General features: G+C 44.3%; 1 protein-coding gene across 1 annotated transcript; it reads left to right on the top strand.

Annotated features, from left to right (window-relative positions):
- The first annotated feature begins 4,910 nt into the window (after window positions 1-4,910).
- LOC133379055 (vomeronasal type-2 receptor 26-like) lies at window positions 4,911-20,519 on the top strand. Its single transcript, XM_061613664.1, has 3 exons — window positions 4,911-5,096; window positions 7,101-7,227; window positions 19,609-20,519. The coding sequence occupies exons 1-3, from the start codon at window positions 4,911-4,913 to the stop codon at window positions 20,517-20,519; spliced, it is 1,224 nt and encodes a 407-aa protein (XP_061469648.1).
- Window positions 20,520-20,918: the final 399 nt, after the last annotated feature.

The following is a 20,918-nucleotide window of genomic DNA, read 5'->3' as shown; positions in this document are numbered from 1 at the left end:
AAAATGAAACATAAAAAAGGAGAGGATTCCATCCCTATTGTAGATACAAATTAAGAGTTTCCAGTTTTTCTCTTTTAGGGATGACATGGCAAAAAGAAAGAAAGGGAGTGAGGGAACACCTACAAATCTCTTAGTTCTACAAAAGAGGAAGCAAATTAAATCTATTTTTAATATTTCTTTGTAACTTATTTTTTAAAAGATAGTTCTTTTTGGGATGTATAGTTCCTTACCTTTTCAGCCCCTGTTCAAGGCTTGAATCTTATACAACTGAAACACATTCGGCTCTTGGATAAAATAAACCACGTGCAGCATCTTGTGATTTTTTTTCACTCTCTTTCCTGATACTATTTACAATTACAACATCTGTTGGTGTCCAACTATGGCCTGTCTGCTTTGAGACTGGTAAGAGAACTGGGGCCGTTTCTGGACCGGGATAGCCTGACAACTGTTGTCCATGCACCAATAATCTCCAGGCTGGATTACTGTAATGTGCTCTATGTGAGGCTACCCTTGAGATTGGCCTGGAAGCTGCAGCTGGTGCAAAAGACAACAGCGAGACTGCTCACTGGAGTAGGTTATTGCCAGCATGTCACTCTGCTACTGAAAGAATTGCGCTGGCTACTTATTAGCTACTGGGCTAAGTTCAAGGTTCTAGTTTTGGTGTACAAATCTATACAGCTTGGGACTAAGATAAAGACCATTTTATCCCTTATATACCCAGTCAATCACTGCACTTTGCAGGTGAGGGCCTCCTGCAGATAACATCTTATCAGGAGGTCCATTCCACACAACATAGGAAATGGACCTTTAGTGTAGTGTCACCAACCTTTCAGAATTTCCTCCCCTTAAATATTAGACAGGCACCATCTCTGTTACTTTTTCAGCACCTACTGAAGACTTCCTCTTTAAACAAGCCTTTTAAATAGAGACCTTATCGCAGTCTGCATCTGTGTTGGAATTGCTTTTCCATATATTTTTAAAGCTTTTAATGTTTTCAAAGCTTTTAAAAAATGTTTTTAAAGATGTTTTGTTTTGATATGTTTTTAATGGTTGTGTTTTAATATATTTTAAAGTCTGTTTTTATTATGTTTTAAAGTGTTCCGTAATGTTGTTTATAAATATTCATTGGAAGCATGTATTATATGGGCCCCAAGGAGAACCTTTGGCAAGACTGGGAGGAGGGAGAGCATGTTGCAGATATTAGGGCAATCCTGAGTGAGACATGTACAAAACTCTCTGGCAGCTCACAGTCTGGTGAGGTTAATGGTGTCATTCCCCCCCCCCCCCAGTCTCTGACAACTGAAGAGGGATTCTCTCTGGCTCGCAGCCCAGACCTAACATAAACAAGTAGAGCCAGGCAATAGTGATAAGGTGAGTTCAGAGAAAGAGCTGACAATATCTCCAAGGACAAGAAGACTGCAGAAGAGATGCTTACATGAAGATAGAATTCTTGCTGCTTCCAGCAAACGTGCTTGCCTTGCAACAAAGGGTGAGAAGATCCTAGAATTAACCTGTAGGAGCCAGGGCCTCTCTGATATAAATGTGTAATGAAGCCTGTGTATTCTTGTTGCAATAATGTCTGTTGTTGCCTCCACTGTGCCTTGCCTGTTTGGTATCCTGAGACATGTCTAATTTGTTCCAGTTCTGTATCCTGATTCAAGCCTAGAATGCCTAATGCTGTGTTTCTGGAATAAAGCTTTACGCAGAAAAATCCTGTCTTCAAGTCCTGAGTCTGCTTCTTTGGTTGGGAGCCAGGACAGCATGTAAAGTGGAAGTTCAAGAATGTAGGATAGAATGGAACTTTGAATATACAACCTAAACAAAGGAAAATTGCATTAGAATTTATACAAAATGCTTTTATAGATTTAAAATGGAAATTTATTCAGCAAAAAGTGGTATCTTGGGTATCCTGCACTCCACAATGTCTTTAAATGAAGACATTGTCGAATTTGGATAGGTGCTGGAGGTGCAGGGCTGGAAATGCCTCACTGAGGCATATGAGGTGGACATGCCCCGTTATAGTTTCTTTTTTGGTCTGAATTTGTTGTCCGTATTAACTTTGTATTGGTGAAATCCTTGAAATGTGCGGATCTCCATGGAATTTTAAATTATATTCCTGTTATATGGTCACTAAGAGACATACTGTACTTTGACGCTGTAAGGACAAATACCCGCCAACTATTATGCAGTGGTCTGATGACCTAAACACCCTTGCTACATTTGAGTGCTCTCTCTATAAACACCATCTTTGCCTGGAAGCATATTTGGACATTTGGATGGCATATACAAAACAAAAACAGGAATTCAAGGGATTCACACAGATAAAAACAGAGTCTGATCTTCTTGGACAGGGAAAGTCTGGGTGAAATATATGTCTTTACAAGATGAATCTTTGTTATTATGGGTGAAAAACATTTGGGCTTTGATCTGCAACAAGACAATCAACCACTCTCCCTTTCCTTGACAGGTCAGTTATACTTTTGTCTCTCCTGTTCTGAGTGATAAGACGCAGTTCCCTTTTTTCTACCGGATGGTCCCCGAAGAAGAAGGCCAGCACCCAGGGATTGTCAGGCTGCTCCTGCACTTCAGATGGATGTTCATTGGTCTCATCACTCCAGACTCAGAGAATGGAGAGAGGTTCATGAAGACCTTGACGCCTCTGCTCCTCAGGAGTGGCGTTTGTGTAGCCATCTCACAAAGCATCCCACTACTGAATACACCTGAAATAAGAATCAAACGTCTTCCATTTCAAAAGTGGAGACAAGTCCATGTATTCGTTTGCTATGCAGAGACCACTTATGCCTTGCTGGGAATATTAGTTATAGAACAAATATTTGACAGATGGGTAAAATCCATTGCAGGGAGACTCTGGATCACAACAGCTATGTGGGACATCTCATTGGAGTTAAGGTATTCTCTCTTCTCTTTCAAATATATCCATGGTATTTTTTCCTTCTTTATTGGGACAAATAAAAGGACAACCTATTATGATTTTTCACCTTTTTCATCTCCTCTCATGCATTTTGTGGAGAAAGATTTTAGTTGTTCCTATTTAAAGCATGCATTGTCAGTGAAAGGCTGGACAAGGTGCAGAGAGAGAGAGGACCTGGAGATGTTGTCCCAAGACGATCTAGACAGAATTCTCTTTCAAGACAGCTACAGGATTTATAACACTGTCCAAGCTGTGGCACGGGCCTTAGATGTCGCTTATTCATCTAGATCCAAATGGAGGGTGACAGACAGACTGGAAACTCAAAGGCTGCAGCCATGGCAGGTATTTCCTTTCCTATGAAAGACATCTCTGCTGAACATAACAATTGATTGTACAATTCTAGAAGCATTGGTTTGGAATTGGAATCTGAGAAAATGTCAAATGCAGTGGGGAGGTGGAACTTTGCAAACCCAGCTGTGCAATGCCTTGAATTTGTCCCTGTTCATCATGCTCCCTTACACTGGTCTCAGAGGACACAGCCCCCCCCGGTAACATCTGGGGAGATTTTTTCTTTTTCTTTTTTATTTATTGAATTTATTAGTCTCCTGTCTGGCAGGCTGTCCAGCCACTCTGGGCGACGTACAAAATAGGCATACAATACCTAGACATTAAAAATCTAAAAACAATGAAGATAAAATCTAGCCAACCCCAAAAGCCTGCCTGAAGAGCCAGGTCTTCAAGGCCTGGTGGAAACTCATCACGGAAGGGGCACGGCAGAGATCATTTGGAGGAGATGGTGTTGCGCAGGCTCTCCCTAAACACCCTTCCCTCTTGACTGGGGTGCTACTTTGGCACCACCCTAGCCCCACTAAGCTCCACCCTTTGTCCAAGGGACTGTCTGTGCTGGGGGAACCTGTATTAAGAGTCTGTATAGCTCAGGGGCTCACTGTGTTTGCCACTGATATACATATACATTTGTCATATTTCTGGTGTCACAGTGTTGTCATGCCCAGCGCCCCCCCCTTTAATATGCATTAAACCAATCTCTTTCACTTTACACATAGAGGACTTTCTTGCATTTGTTTCTAAATAGATCAGATAATGTGGGCTTATACTGTTGCTGTTCAAGTCGATTACGACTTATAGTGACCCTATGAATCTGCAACCTCCAAGAGCATCTGTTATAAACCACCCTGTTCAGATCTTGTAAGTTCATGTCTGTGGCTTCCTTTATGGAGTCAATCCATCTCTTGTTTGGCCTTCCTCTTCTTCAACTCCCTTCTGTTTTTCCCAGCATTATTGTCTTTTCTAGTGAATCAAGTCTTCTCATGATGTGTCCAAAGTATGATAACATCAGTTTCATCATTTTAGCTTCTAGTCTGGTTTAATTTGTTCTAGCGCCCAATTATTTGTCTTTTTCACAGTCTATGGTATCCGCAAAGCTCTCCTCCAACACCACATTTCAAATGAGTTGATTTTTCTCTTACCAGCTTTTTTCACTGTCAAACATTTTGATAAATATTTTGGTAACCTTTATGCCTAATTGCTGTTATTGGCATCGTTTTATGTAAACTGCTTAAGGTTTTTGTTAACTAAGCCATTTATAAATCTTGTTATCAACTTACACAATTTGATGCTGAGGGAAGTAAGTCAGAATTCTCTCCCAGCTACATCATTTTGTAGCTCTGCGCTGTGCATTACTAGCCATAAGTCCCATTAGTGCCAGGTAAGTCTGTGCAGGATGGCAGCCTTGGGCTTACTTACCTGGGAGTAGGTCCCACTGGGAGTAACTCTCAATGTAGCAAAGGTATTAAAAGCAGCTAACGTGAGTCTACAATCAGCTCCAAGTCAGAGGAGATCCAACCATGAGATGGACAGAATTGGATAGCCAGTGTGGTTTCCCGTATTCTAAATGCTGTTTTCTCTCATATTCTAGTTCCACCCTTTCCTGGGAAACTCCCAGTTCTATAATTCTTCCATGGACAGAGTGTATTTGGATGAGAATGGGGAACTGGCAGCAGACTTGGACATTGTGAACTGGGTGAAGTTTCCCAATGAGTCCATCCTCAGGGTGAAGTTTGGGAGTTTATGCAGACGGGGATCCCCAGGCCTACAGCTCACCATAGATGAAGAGGCCATTGTGTGGCCCAAATGGCTCAACCAGGTGGGGGGGAATATAATGCCTTTCATTTCATTGTATTTCTCATCCCTTTAGCTTTAATGCTGGGGGGGGGAGGCTGACTTCAAATTCCTGTCTATTCTAGTATTTAGTGTTTCTTCAAAATCTAGCACTGGGTCCCTGAGAAACACCCTTTATTGCTGGGGGAGGGAATGGGTGCACCCTTCCAGAGCTGTCCTTTGCCTTCCACCATTTCTTTTGGAAACTTTTCTTGTTAATTTGTGACATGACTGACAATAACAGCCTTCATTTAAAGAATGTCAAGTTGTTTTAAGAATAGGAACAATTTAAGAATAGGATCCTCTGGGGAAAAAAACCATTGAATAAGGCACAACAAAGGCCTCATCTGGAAGAGCCCCCAAAAGTCTGCTCACCCAATACTTTCCCTGACTGAGGGTGGACTTTTCATGATCATAATAACCCTCTAATTATTTAAGTAATCCTGAAAATAATAATATAGTGACATAACCCTTGAAGAATTAAATATTTAAAAAATGTAAATGTACTGCCTTCAGGTCTATTCCGACTTATGGTGACTTTATGAATAGGGTTTTCATGAGGCTGAGAGGCAGCGACTGGCCCAAGGTCACCCAGTGAGCTTCATGGCTATGTGGGGATTCGAACCCTGGTCTCCCAGGTCGTAGTCCAACACCTTAACCACTACACCTCACTGGCTCTCCAAATTAAATATTAGAAGTTTGTATTATGGATTAGAGTTAGACTTCACCCATTGGAGTTTCCTTTGCTCTGCTTTTCAGTTTCAGTTTCAGTTGTGTTCTCTACCCAGCCAGCAACCATGTTTCTTTGCCTGCAATAAGAAGTAAGAGTTTGTTTAATCTGCAGTTAGGATGAGTAGAGCAGGATTGAGTGTTTATTGCTAAGGGGTGAAATAAAGACATAACTTAAAGTGATCTGAAAAAAATCTCTACCCTAAGTAGTTGCTATACAATCATAGTGGTTATTTCTTCTTCTTCTTCTTGAGTACTTGATGGTAAAGGATGAAAACAGGAATAGGAACACCACTGTGTACATCATAGTTAGCTGTCTGCCCGGCCACCCAGGTTCAGCCCTAATTTCTGATTTTTCCAACATGTGCAGCTCAGCACGAGGCCTTTTCAGGGTTCAGTGACCCACGAGAAAGGACAGCTAACCTTAATTTTGATAAAAATTTACCTTACTTTAATTCTAGGAAAAACCAAATGTAGCAACAGTTTTAAAATATGACTTTTAGGTGCTATGCATTTTTTGTCTTTGAAAAGGTGTATCGGAAACTTACCATTCAGAAAGCTTTTATTGCATGTTTATGAAGCATATTTATACGTTTACAAAAGGAAGTCTGTTATGCAGTAAATATTTTACAGAGTTAAAGACTCAACCTCATTGACTTCAACAAGGAATTTGTGCATATTGTTCTCAGCACCACTCTCTCTAAATGCTTGACTATGATTGCACTGCATTGTGCTCTTACTCTGTTTCTAAACCTTTTTTTGTGTGTATTGGTGGTGTGATACAACACTGAAATTTTGAGAAAACAAGCTCCACACTAGTTTTTAACTTCTTTGTGATGGCATAAATGATTTTGTTAGTTTTACACCTTTTGGTATCCTGTTGTTCACTGTATCTTTAACATACTTTTTTCTTATGAACCAAAAAACAAGAAGTCATTTAATTCTTGATGTTCACACTAAATTTTCTGTTAACTTGACCTTTACACAGCCCATTATGTAAATACACCCTCTGCATGGAGGAGGTGTGAGGGGGAAGCTCACTGCCTTTCCCTTCCCCTGGCCTGGCCCTCACATCCTCTCCACCAGTGTGTGTGTGTGTGTGTGTGGTTCCACGTTTGAAGACTTATGCCTAGCAACAAGCTTCAAGTTAAACCTGCAAGAGGAGGTCCCCCTGGATTCTTCCAAACCTTGCATCTCATCATTTCCATAGATAATTTATCATTATCACATTTTTCTTCATGCTCCTTGTCTTTATGCTTAGACCCTGCCTCCTTCCAGGTGTGTGGAAAGTTGCCGGCCCGGATTTGTCAAGGTGGTTCAGGAAGGAAAGCCACTTTGTTGCTACGACTGCCTTCCCTGCGCGGAAGGGACCATCTCCACTCAGGAAGGTGAGTGACTCCAATGGAAAGAGACATCCTTAGGCCACAGGGCAAAGATTCACATGGATATCATGGACTTCTAAAAAGGGGAATATAGAACTGCCCATTGGTATGTGATTATGTGTTGTAGTCAACTAACTTTTACTCAGAGTAGACCCACCGAAATGAGTGACCATGATTAACTTTGGCCCATTAATTTCAATGGGTGTACACATAAAGTACACACTGCTCCAACGTACCTGTGCATTTTCCTCATGTGTGCATAAATGCTTTCTTGTGTAGGCTCATGAAAATGGAAATGGACTGCCTTCAAGTCGATCCTGACTTATGGAGACCCTATGAATAGACTTTTCATGGTAAGAGTATTCAGAGGGGGTTTACCATTGCCTTCCTCTGAGGCCAAGAGGCAGTGAATGACCCAAGGACACCCAGGGAGCTTCCTGGCTGTGTGGGGATTTGAACCCTGATCTCCCATGTCATAGTCCAACACTCTAACCACTACACAACACTACTCAGAGGTGATTTACCATTGCCTTCCTCTGAGGCTGAGAGGCAGTGAATGGCCCAAGGTCACCCAGTGAATTTCATGGCTGTGTGGGGATTCGAACTCTGGTCTCCCAGGTCATAGTCCAACACTCTAACCACTACACAACACTACTCAGAGGTGATTTACCATTGCCTTCCTCTGAGGCTGAGAGGCAGTGAATGGCCCAAGGTCACCCAGTGAGTTTCATGGCTGTGTGGGGATTTGAACCCTGGTCTTCTAGGTCATACTCCAACACTCTAACCATGTCAGGATGCAGGATTGGGGCCCTGATGTTTCAGAAGATGAGGAGAGGGAGGGGGTCATTTGGCCAGAGCCGTGTGAAGGAGAAGCAGAAGAGGGGGAGGGAATCTCAGAGATAGAACTGTCTGGGAGCAAGGACCTTGAATGTCCAACAGACACAGATTCTTCCCGTGAGCTTCCCACGCCTCCTCCCCCTCCGAGCTTGGAGGAGATATTGAAGGAGGGAGGGCAAGGGGGAATCCAACCCCCTCCTGATCTAGGAAAGAGTAAGGAGAAACAGCCAGGTGGTTTAAGCATTGCCCCCCCACTTTCCTCCATACCTGAGTCCGATTTCTCAGAAGGGGAGGAGGCGGTGGCACCCCCTTCACCACTTACAAGGAGACAGCAAAAGAGGCGGCAAAAGAAGGGGGAGAGGCGGGGTGTGGATGAGGGCACTTTGAGGTGGAGTGAGAGAATTCGCGCTCGATTGCCCCCTTCTTAAGGGACCGAGGGAATAGTGGGTGCTTGTTCTGTCAACTATCTTCTATGTCGCAGGTTATGTTTATGAGTTCAAGTTCATGAGACGGCGTAGTCTTTGTCTGGATAGTACCTTAATAAAAACTGATTTGCTTTCATCAACTGGTCTGGTTCCTGAGTCTCAACCTGGACACGACAAACCACTACACAACACTACTCAGAGGGGGTTTACCATTGCCTTCCTCTGAGGCTGAGAGGCAGTGAATGGCCCAAGGTCACCCAGTGAGTTTCATGGCTGTGTGGGGATTTGAACCCTAGTCTCCCAGGTCATAGTCCAACACCTTAACCACTACACCACAATGGCTCTCTGTGTAGGCTCATATTCCATGATGTTTAGATGTAAACATCTAAACATGATGTAAAGGCTACACAGAGTGGGAGAAAACTTTCAGAACTGGGAATTTGACTGCACAGATGCAGAAGAGTAGGGTTGCCAGGTCTCCGGTTTTCTGCCGGAGTCTCCGGCAAAAGGGGGCCATCTCCGGCCTCCAGCAATACTTTGTTTAAACAGGGAGATCTCCGGCTTTTCATTGGCCCCCTCAGCCACGCATGCGTGATTGACACACGCATACATTGGGCTGTGGCTGGCTGCCTTCCCGCCCTGTCAGTCAGGCAGGGACCACTGAAGAGCGTGGACTTGAGCAGCCGCTGCCCCTGCAGGGACCCCTCCAGCACGCAGCTGCAGCAGCAGCCACCACCCAGAGCCCACACACAATTGCAGGTGAGGGTGCTGCTGGACGTGGAGCCCGCAGCCGCCTGGCTGAGCGAGGGCAGCCTCCTGGCCCGCGTCTGCCACGACGACATGGGCTCCGTCCAGCCGCCGCCCCTTCAGCGACCCCCCCCAGCAGCAGCAGCCTGGCAGCCTCAGCAGGAGCCCGTGAAGAGGCGGTGGCAGTGGAGTGGAGGCCAGGCTGGGCTGGCTCCTTCTTAGCCCCGGCCCGGAGCCAGTTCCCCTGCTCCGGAAAGGACGGCCAGCCGCTTCACCTCTCCTGCTGTGGGTGCCGCTGGGCATCAGCGGCCGTGATGGGGCCCCCCAGCCAGAGACAGCTGAGCCCCATTGCGGCTGCTGCCACCCAGTGGCACCCACAGCAGGAGGGGTGAAGCCGCCGGGCCGGCCGTCCTTTCTGGAGCAGGGGAAACGGCTCCGGGGCTAAGAAGGAGCCGGCCCTGGCCGGCCTCCACTCCTGCTGAGGCTTGCAGGCCGCTCGGAAGCCGTCTCCTAGCAACCACTGCCGAGACGGGGCCCATGCGGCCTTGCAGCCTGAGCAGGAGAGATAGAGAGGCTGGAGAGAGAGAGAGAGAGGCTGGAGAGAGAGATAGAGAGGCTGGAGAGAGAGAGATAGAGAGACTGGCTGGAGAGAAAGAGAGACAGGCTAGGGAGAGAGAGAGAATTTCTTAGATCTTACTACCCCTGCCATTATCAGTAGCAAATCTCTGAGCTTTGCTTAAAGAAAGTTTCCAAACCTTGTTTTAATCTGAATGTTGAAATCACAGTTGGGAGGGTAAAATAACCAAACAGAAACCCCGATTTGTTCAAGCTTGACTACCAAACCTTTACATGGTGCTGTCCTTATAGTCATCCACAAGCCGTTAGTTTATGGAGGATCTACACAACTTTAAAATCTCCTCCTTGATGCTATGCCTGAACTGGACTCAATATAAAAAAATCCTGAGGATACTTCCCTTTCATCAGAAAAATGTGAAAAGGCAGACCAAGAAGTTAGAATTCTAGATCATGATGATGGAAGCAATCTACATTTGTACTGAATCCCTATTTTCTCTTTCATTGTACCACTTCACTGTTCTTTGGTGACTGGGAGCTCTCTTGAGGCAAGGACAATGTGGTATGTGTTTATCTATAAGGCAGCTCTCTTAATTTACAGAAGTAGAGCCAGACATTAGATACAGTATGCCATCATGTTAAGACCACCACTTCTACCTAAAGCAATGAACAATCTCCCCAAATTCCTTGTTTGATAAACATACTAAACAAAAAACCCACAGGAAATAGTTATGGAAAGGCTCATTCTTGCCATCTTTGCCTAGTTTCCAAGTGCAGGCAAAATAACATGCCTCTGCACATTATCCAGATTTAAAACTCTTAAGGCTGATCTGAAGCCTATTTGTACTCCATTTATCTTCCCCTACAAAGCTTCACCTGCTCAAAAAATGTTATGCTCTTGGATTATACCTTCCCCTGCAAAAGCGTCATTAGGCCACATCCCATGCTTAGAAGTCTACACCTCAGTATTCAAACATCAGTTAAGGAAAAGTTGAGTTCTGTTCCTGGCTGCACCTGCAGTGTCTTTGTGCTATTTTAACTTACTTCAAGGCAGGTTCACCATAGACTCCAGACCTAATAAGAATCAGGAAGCACATGCTTCATATTCCACTGCATCATTCAATTTTTAATTAAATTTTGACATAACGGTACATTGCCTCTGCAAACTATCCCTGTAATCTAAAGAGAGGTGGCCTGAGTTAGAAAACCAAACGCAATCTCTTTGTACAGTTCATCCAGTCCCTATTAAGAAAGAATACGGAGAAAGTACAGACCCAGAAATACTTCACATTTAATAAGGACTGGAAAGATTAGAAAACAGAGAAAATAAAATGTGTGCACACAAGCTAAAAATTGGGAAACTGGAAAATTGCAGGGTAATTTCCATTGGGAGTGGTATTCCACATTCCTCAAACAGGGAACATGATAATACTATATCAAGGGAAAGAATAAGGGATTTAGTGATGTCAACAAATTGAGACCTTCCAGTATATTTTGCCCATATCCACTGCTGTAGAAAGCTTGAATACTGTTTTATAAAGCATGGAAATACATCTGTATCTTCTTGATTCCCCCCAACTCATTCTCTTTCCATCACCTTCTGTAGATGTGACTTTTGCACTAAGTCATTCAGTGGCAAAAGAGCATTTGGCCTTTCCTATTCAGAGCAGCAACAGATGTAATGCTAACCCAAGGCATATACGCAGTCATCTGTAGTAACAACTTCAGAACATACTTGTCCCTTACTTGCCCATGCTGCAGATAGGCAATTACAGAACCAGCATGGTAAATTTTTTTATAAGCACCGGAGAGCCAGTGTGATGTAGTGGTTAGAGTAGTAGACTATAGACCAGTGTTCAAACCCCCACTCAGCCGTGAAGCTCACTAGGTGTTCTTGAGTCAGTCCATGTATGCCACCCTGAACTCCTTGGAGGAAAGGCAAAATACAAATGTAGTAAATAAATAGAAAAAGAATTGGGTAGAGTTCCCATCCAAGCAGCGGTGTTCAAGAAAATAGGTCTTCAGTCAGCAAAAATTCCTCCCTAGGATTCTACATTTGGGTTCCTCTGTCTCTAAATTATTGCTTCTATTTTTTCCTACACATCCCAAGTTGCTTTCCCAACTCTGTGACAAGAAACAATGTTTTCCAAATTCTGCTCCCCTCCAAAAAAAATCTGAAACATGTTGAGCAAAAACCCAGGTGAGCACTCAAGATGCAAACTGCCCATTGCAATGATATAGCTGGGTGCACAACTAACATCACTTTACTGTATGTTGCACTGAGCCACAGGATGGGATGGGATGTCATGTCTCTTACTCTTCTAGCATTAAACAGCAAGAAACTTTCATCATTAGAAGACAGGGTGTCATATATGCCGCATGGCTTGCATCACCAAATTCTGATTATTAAATTCTGACCAATTCCTCCACTACTCCAACAAAATTGCCATGCAGTATCAGAACAATGATGCATCTGATTCAGAACTTTCTCTTTCGATAGTTACCAGCCAGAAGACACAACGAGAATTTTTCAAGCATGACATGATGATCTCTTTCCCCTAGGTTCCTTTATGCCTGGTAGTCAGATGTACTGTATCATCTCTAAAAATATGGAGATTTCACTTCTGCCTAATGATGCTATTAGCCAACTATAAGTCTACCCTTATATCCTAGTAGACGTTATGTGACAATCACTTTCATAGGTTAATTACATATAAGCATAGAATGGAATCTCTCTTCATATTGTATGTGTGTGTTATGTGCCTTCAACTGGATTACGACTTATGGCAACGCTATGAATCAGTGACCTCCAATAGCATCTGTCGTAAACCACCCTGTTCAGATCTTGCAAGTTCAGGTCTGTGGCTTCCTTTATGGAATCAATCCATCTCTTGTTTGGTCTTCCTCTTTTTCTACTCCCTTCTGTTTTTCCCAGTATTATTGTCTTTTCTAATGAATCATGTCTTCTCATTATGTGTCCAAAGTATATGTGTCCAAAGTCAGAGGAAGGCAATGGTAAACCACCTCTGAATACCTCTTACCATGAAAACCCTATTCATAGGGTCACCATAAGTCGGGATCGACTTGAAGGCATTCCATTTCCATTTTCCATCCATACTCCCTAAGCTTGTGAGAAAGAATGACCTTGTCACTTCAGATGGACCTAGGAACACCGTATTTTAGGTAAGATTTCTATTTTAATCTCTGATCAGAGAATTTTTTTTTGAATGGTATGCTCCAAGCAACTGCTTGATACAATGTATCATGTTTAATGATGTCACTAGGGCCCGCCCCGTGACATCACTAGGGCCCGCACCCATTTTCTCAGGTTTTTGAATGGTCCCAACCTGGCAACCCTACAGAAGAGTATTCTAGACAAGCTTCACACAAGAGGCATAATGAACTTCAACATACAATTATATTTCAAGGCGCAAATATTTCATATAGCTTTGCCCCAATAAGATCCCTCTTAAGAATGTCAGTACTGGATATTTCTGCAGCCATCAACATCTTTATCATAACGTTGACTTTTCAGGAGAGGTCTCTCCATCTTCTAGGATTATTTTCTTCAATGCTTCTATTGCGTCCTTGTTAATTGTTCAGCAGAGTTGTTCCGGATTGTCCAGAATGTGGTGTCACCTGCTGGTGGGGATGGACCTCTGGAGGCAGCAGAAGCTTGCTGTGACCATTTGACCCATCATTTTGAGCATAAAGTTCCTCAGCTCCACAGCAATTTAGATGACACCATTATGGCTACAGTTCTACCTGAGATTTCCAGTGCTACATCTTCAACTTTGTGGGATTAATTTCAGTTTATTAGGCCTGACGATGTGGACAGGGATCTTGCAGGAAGGCATCCAACTACATGCCGTCTCGATCTCTGCCCAAGGAGGGTTGATAGGGTGGGTCCAGGTAATAGTAAATGCCTCACTGAGCGAGGGGGTGGTGCCTGCCACCTTAAAAACTTGGTAGCGCAGCCACTGCTGGGGAGAAAAACCAGCCCTGGATCCAATGAATTATAGCTATCACCTGGTCGCAAATACTCCCTACCTGGGGAAGGGGATTGAGAGATTTGTGGCAGAAGAGCTGCAGATATTCCTGGATGAGACTGATTACCTGGATCCATTCAGGGCTAGGTTTGGGACTGAATCAGCCTTGGTTGCCCTGGTGGATGGCCTTTATAGAGAGAAGGACAGGGGGAGTGCATCCCTCCTGTTCGATGTCACAGCTGCTTTTGATAGCATTACCATGGCATCCTTCTGGACCAGTTCTGTGGGATGAGAATTGGTGGCACTGTGCTGCAGTGACTGTGTTCATACCTGCAGGGTCGTGTCCAGAGAGCTCAGGGTCTGGGTTTCTAGGGTAGCTTCGTTATCAGTCCCTCTTTACATCATCTAACATAACAACTTTTGCATGGGTTGAACTTTTCAACTGCTCAAATGTTCTTTTTGAACTGCCCATTTCAGGCTCTGGCTGCTATTATTATTGTTGTTGTTGTTAAAATTTATGTCCTGCCCTTTCTCCCAAAGGGAGCCCAGGGCAGAGAACAAGTGATAAAACATCTTTAAAAAAACCTTTAAAACAAAATGTCTTAAAAAAAATTTTTTTTAAAGCATTTCCAAAATTATTCCTGAACCAGTAAAGCAGGATTAGGAGAACTCCAGGTTTCAGGCATGAGAAAAAACTGGGTGACCCATGAGGTGTTTTTTTTTTTGACTAGTTGCTCAGGTGTTGATCTTCAACTCGGGAGGCCTGAAATCTGTCCTACGTTTCATGCATTTCATATATCAAAATGTTATCGTGATGATGGTTTATGATATCATTTCAAAAACTGTTTGGAAAAACAGGCTAGAAGTAAATCAATAAATGCCTGTCGGTCCAGAAACAAGACTGGACCTTAGACCAATCCATTTTTCTCACCCTAAACCACCAGACAGGAGCTAGAGGGAGCTAGAGGGAGCCCCAGATAACAAAGCATCAAGGCGAGTTAAGCAGCAGAGCGAGTTCGGCAGCAGGGCGAGGAGGCCAGGGCCCCCCACTCTGCCCGTCTGTTCCCTGACATCAACTAAACCACAGTCTCCAACCCATTGACGTAATAAACCTTAAACAAAACTATGCAGGTAAGAAGCCAGCAGGGGTGTGGGGGCTTTCCAGTGTTTTGCACCGCCTGCAGCATGTACGACTATCTGCCTGTTGGACAGAAGTCATGGGTGTGCTCTCGGTGCAATGAGCTCCTGGCTCTCCGGGAACGACTTCATTTCCTTGAGGCCAAGGTGGCGGACCTGGAAAAGCTGAGAGAGGCAGAGAGGTGTGTGGAGGAGGCCTTCAGGGACGTTATAGCTGTGTCCCACTCCAACGATGATAGCTTTCCTGCTATCATGGACAACGATGGTCTCAGGGAAGGAGAGCATCCAGCTGAGGAAGAGGGAAACGATCCCTTAGAAGGGACCCATTCCTTGGGGGATGAGCAGCTATCCTCTCGTGCCGAGGATATATCTCCAGGGGGTGGAGGGATCCTTGTAGTGGGTGATTCGATCATTAGGAACATAGACAGTGGGGTGTGTGATGGGCGTGTAGACCGCAAGGTGTTTTGCCTGCCTGGTGCGAAGGTTGCGGATATCGCCCGTCGTTTAGATAGTTTGGTAGACAGTGCTGGGAAGTAGTCAGTGGTCGTGGTGCACGTTGGCACCAACGACATAGGGAAATGCAGCCGTGAGGTCCTGGAAGCAAAATTTAGGTTGCTAGGTAGGATGCTGAAAGCCAGGACCTCCAAGGTGGCTTTCTCTGAAATGCTACCGGTTCCACGCGCAGGACCAGCCAGACAGGCCCAGCTTCGCAGTCTCAATGCGTGGATGAGACGATGGTGTCGGGTGGAAGGGTTTGGATTTGTTAGGCACTGGGGAACTTTTTGGGACAAGCCGGGCCTGTACAAAAGGGACGGGCTCCACTTGAACCAGAATGGAACCAGACTGCTGGCACTTAAAATTAAAAAGGTGGCAGAGCAGCTTTTAAACTGACTGAGGGGGGAAACCCGACAGGAGCTGAGAAAGGTCTGGTTCGGAATAAACCTCCCCCCTGGGATAAAAACCAAAGAAATGATGAAATTTTAAAAGGGGTAGGCCTAGAAGTAGGCATTGTGAGAGCAGGGGCACAGGATATAAATTCAGAAGAGCAAAATTACCACAGACCTAACCACAAGTGCCAAACACACTTGAAGAGAGACACTGCTTACAAGTGCCTGTACGCTAATGCTAGGAGCCTGCGAACCAAGATGGGAGAACTAGATTGCTTGGTCTTAGAGGAGAGCATTGATATAGTGAGCATAACGGAGACCTGGTGGAATGGAGAAAACCAGTGGGATATGGTTATCCCTGGATATAAACTATATCGGAAGGACAGGGAAGGACGTATTGGTGGCGGAGTCGCTCTATACGTGAAAGAAGGCATTGAATCCAGCAAGCTCGAAACCCCAAAAGAGGCAGACTCCTCCACAGAATCGTTGTGGGTGGTGATACCATGCCCCAGGAGGGACTTAATACTGGGAACGATCTATCGTCCCCCTGATCAAAATGCTCAGGGAGACCTGGAGATGAGATATGAAATTGAGGAAGCATCCAAACTAGGAAATGTGGTAGTAATGGGTGACTTCAACTACCCGGACATAGACTGGCTGCATATGTGTTCCAGTCATGACAAAGAAGCAAAGTTTCTAGATACTCTAAATGACTATTCCCTAGACCAGTTGGTCATGGAACCGACCAGAGGGACGGCAACCCTGGACTTAATCCTCAGTGGGGACCGGGACCTGGTGCGAGATGTAAGTGTTGTTGAACCGATTGGGAGCAGTGACCACAGTGCTATTAAATTAAACATACATGTAACTGGCCAATTGCCAAGAAAATCCAACACGGTCACATTTGACTTCAAAAGAGGAAACTTCACAAAAATGAGGGGATTGGTAAAAAGAAAGCTGAAAAACAAAGTCCAGAGGGTCACATCACTCGAAAATGCTTGGAAGTTGTTTAAAAACACTATATTAGAAGCTCAACTGGAGTGCATACCGCAGACCAGAAAAGGTACCGCCAGGGCCAAGAAGATGCCAGCATGGTTAACGAGCAAAGTCAAGGAAGCTCTTAGAGGCAAAAAGTCTTCCTTCAAAAAATGGAAGTCTTCTCCAAATGAAGAAAATAAAAAAGAACACAAACTCTGGCAAAAGAAATGCAAGAAGACAATAAGAGATGCTAAAAAAGAATTTGAGGAGCACATTGCTAAGAACATAAAAACCAACAACAAAAAATTCTATAAATACATTCAAAGCAGGAGACCATCTAGGGAGACGATTGGACCCTTGGATGATAAGGGAGTCAAAGGTGTACTAAAGAACGATAAGGAGATTGCAGAGAAGCTAAATGAATTCTTTGCATCTGTCTTCACAGTGGAAGATATAGGGCAGATCCCTGAACCTGAACTAACATTTGCAGGAAGGGATTCTGAGGAACTGAGACAAATAGTGGTAACGAGAGAGGAAGTTCTAAGCTTAATGGACAATATAAAAACTGACAAATCACCGGGCCCGGATGGCATCCACCCGAGAGTTCTCAAAGAACTCAAAGGTGAAATTGCTGATCTGCTAACTAAAATATGTAACTTGTCCCTTGGGTCCTCCTCCGTGCCTGAGGACTGGAAAGTGGCAAATGTAACGCCAATCTTCAAAAAGGGATCCAGAGGGGATCCCGGAAATTACAGGCCAGTTAGCTTAACTTCTGTCCCTGGAAAACTGGTAGAAAGTATTATTAAAGCTAGATTAACTAAGCACATAGAAGAACAAGCCTTGCTGAAGCAGAGCCAGCATGGCTTCTGCAAGGGAAAGTCCTGTCTCAGTAACCTATTAGAATTCTTTGAGAGTGTCAACAAGCATATAGATAGAGGTGATCCAGTGGACATAGTGTACTTAGACTTTCAAAAAGCGTTTGACAAGGTACCTCACCAAAGGCTTCTGAGGAAGCTTAGCAGTCATGGAATAAGAGGAGAGGTCCTCTTGTGGATAAGAAATTGGTTAAGACGCAGAAAGCAGAGAGTAGGAATAAACAGACAGTTCTCCCAATGGAGGGCTGTAGAAAGTGGAGTCCCTCAAGGATCGGTATTGGGACCTGTACTTTTCAACTTGTTCATTAATGACCTAGAATTAGGAGTGAGCAGTGAAGTGGCCAAGTTTGCTGATGACACTAAATTGTTCAGGGTTGTTAAAACAAAAAGGGATTGCGAAGAGCTCCAAAAAGACCTCTCCAAACTGAGTGAATGGGCAGAAAAATGGCAAATGCAATTCAATATAAACAAGTGTAAAATTATGCATATTGGAGCAAAAAATCTGAATTTCACATATACGCTCATGGGGTCTGAACTGGCGGTGACCGACCAGGAGAGAGACCTCGGGGTTGTAGTGGACAGCACGATGAAAATGTCGACCCAGTGTGCGGCAGCTGTGAAAAAGGCAAATTCCATGCTAGGGATAATTAGGAAAGGTATTGAAAATAAAACAGCCGATATCATAATGCCATTGTATAAATCTATGGTGCGGCCGCATTTGGAATACTGTGTACAGTTCTGGTCACCTCATCTCAAAAAGGATATTATAGAGTTGGAAAAGGTTCAGAAGAGGGCAACCAGAATGATCAAGGGGATGGAGCGACTCCCTTACGAGGAAAGGTTGCAGCATTTGGGGCTTTTTAGTTTAGAGAAAAGGCGGGTCAGAGGAGACATGATAGAAGTGTATAAAATTATGCATGGCATTGAGAAAGTGGATAGAGAAAAGTTCTTCTCCCTCTCTCATAATACTAGAACTCGTGGACATTCAAAGAAGCTGAATGTTGGAAGATTCAGGACAGACAAAAGGAAGTACTTCTTTACTCAGCGCATAGTTAAACTATGGAATTTGCTCCCACAAGATGCAGTAATGGCCACCAGCTTGGATGGCTTTAAAAGAAGATTAGACCAATTCATGGAGGACAGGGCTATCAATGGCTACTAGCCATGATGGCTGTGCTCTGCCACCCTAGTCAGGCAGCATGCTTCTGAAAACCAGTTGCCGGAAGCCTCAGGAGGGGAGAGTGTTCTTGCACTCGGGTCCTGCTTGCGGGCTTCCCCCAGGCACCTGGTTGGCCACTGTGAGAACAGGATGCTGGACTAGATGGGCCACTGGCCTGATCCAGCAGGCTCTTATGTTCTTATGTTCTTATGATTATCGTGACATGTGAAGCTGGTCATTCTCCACTGTGGAACCCACCATGTCATCTGTTGAGGTCATCAGAGCTTGGAAAAGTTACTTTTTTGAACTACACCTCCCATCAGCCCAATCCAGTGGCCATGCTGGCTGGGGCTGATGGGAGTTGTAGTTCAAAAAAGTAACTTTTCCAAGCTCTGGAGGTCATGCATGTACCAACGATTGCCAAAAAAACTGATCAAGCGTTTTTAAAAAGTGAGGAACACTTGCTTCCGGTTGCATGAAGCTGTACAAAGGAGGGCAAACTCCACTGCGGTGCCCATCATGTAAAATACTCTCCCTGTTGAAATCATGTGAGCATCACCAACTGTGGGCTGTTTCCATGACCAATGAATACATCCAAATTCCCCCAGTAATATTATTAATACGGATTCTTTTTCTCCTTGGTCATATGCAATGATTTTAGGGATATTTTATTGGATATAGTTACGTTTTCTTATAGTGTGAACAGCTTCAATAGCTCTTTCTGTAAATGAAAAGCTGTACAGATGTGCTTAAGGTAGATATTGCTCTTATTCTTTGCAGATGCAGAGCGTTGTACCAGATGTCCAAAAGATCAGCATCCAAACAAGAATCAAGATCAATGTATCCCCAAGGTTATCACCTTCCTGGCCTATGAAGAATATTTGGGGATTCTCTTGGCTTCCTTCGCCCTGTTTTTGTCCTTAACCACAGGCTTTGTGTTAGGAATCTTCATTAAATTCCTAGAAACTCCAATAGTCAAAGCCAACAACCGGGATCTCTCCTACATCCTCCTCGTCTCCCTCCTGCTCTCTTTTATGTCCTCCTTCCTCTTCATCGGCCAGCCAAGGAAAGCAACCTGCCTTCTCCGACAAATGACCTTCAGCATCATCTTTTCGGTTGCGGTCTCTTCTGTCTTGGCAAAAACCATCACTGTGGTGCTGGCCTTTCTGGCCACAAAACCAGGGAACAGAGCGAGGAGATGGCTGGGGAAGGGACTGGCCAACTCCATTGTCATTTCCTGTTCCAGTGTCCAAGTTGTCATCTGCACCATCTGGCTGGGGACCTCTCCCCCATTCCCAGACACAGACATGCACTCCCAGCCTGGAGAGATCATTTTTCAATGCAACGAAGGGTCCGTTGCCATGTTTTATGTTGCCCTGGGCTACATGGGCTTCCTGTCTGCTGTCTGCTTCACAGTGGCTTTCCTGGCCAGGAAGCTGCCTGGGGCCTTCAATGAAGCCAAGCTGATCACCTTCAGCATGCTGGTCTTCTGCAGTGTTTGGGTGTCCTTTGTGCCCACCTCCCTGAGCACGAAGGGGAAATACATGGTAGCTGTGCAGGTCTTCTCCATCTTGGCCTCCAGTGCTGGCCTTCTGGGCTGCATCTTCATGCCCAAGTGCTACATTATTGTCCTGAGGCCTGATCTGAATACAAAGGAGCACCTGAGGACAAAAACTAAGGATGGTATCTGATTGCTATGAAACAGTTTTTCTGATGCATTAGTTAGCAAGTGCACAGCGAAACCCTTCTGTATTTCAGATTGTGTAAAATTATTCGGTATGAGAAATTGTATCTTTGGCTACTTCCTGGCACTGAGTGTCTAAGACTTCCAGTTTAAAATGGGATCTAGAAGATTAAAAAAAAAATCACATAAATTGAGCTATCATTCTTTAGTAATCCATTATAGCACAAATCAAGACATTGATCAATAGAGTAATGGGGTGCAGGATGTGCTTTTAAAAAGGCTGAATATGACTTATACTTTACCCTTCCTTCCTGACATGTCTATGTTATTCTTACTAGGGTAGACGAAAAGGTTCAATACTCCCGACTGTGTGGGAAATAAATTGGAATTCCATTTGTACCTTACA

This window comes from Rhineura floridana, chromosome 3 (assembly GCF_030035675.1).
Source record: "Rhineura floridana isolate rRhiFlo1 chromosome 3, rRhiFlo1.hap2, whole genome shotgun sequence".
Lineage (NCBI taxonomy): Eukaryota > Metazoa > Chordata > Lepidosauria > Squamata > Rhineuridae > Rhineura > Rhineura floridana.
Note: the sequence above shows the minus strand (reverse complement) of the source record. Positions and strands in the feature narration are given on the sequence as shown.

What these genes read in the sequence shown, in the direction of transcription:
- LOC133379055 (XM_061613664.1), top strand. Translation starts at nt 4,911, where the DNA reads ATGGACAGAGTGTATTTGGATGAGAATGGGGAACTGGCAGCAGACTTG. An exon ending in GGCCCAAATGGCTCAACCAG is followed by an intron (nt 5,097 to 7,100) that starts GTGGGGGGGAAT and finishes CTTTATGCTTAG; the next exon opens with ACCCTGCCTCCTTCCAGGTG. An exon ending in GACCATCTCCACTCAGGAAG is followed by an intron (nt 7,228 to 19,608) that starts GTGAGTGACTCC and finishes TATTCTTTGCAG; the next exon opens with ATGCAGAGCGTTGTACCAGA.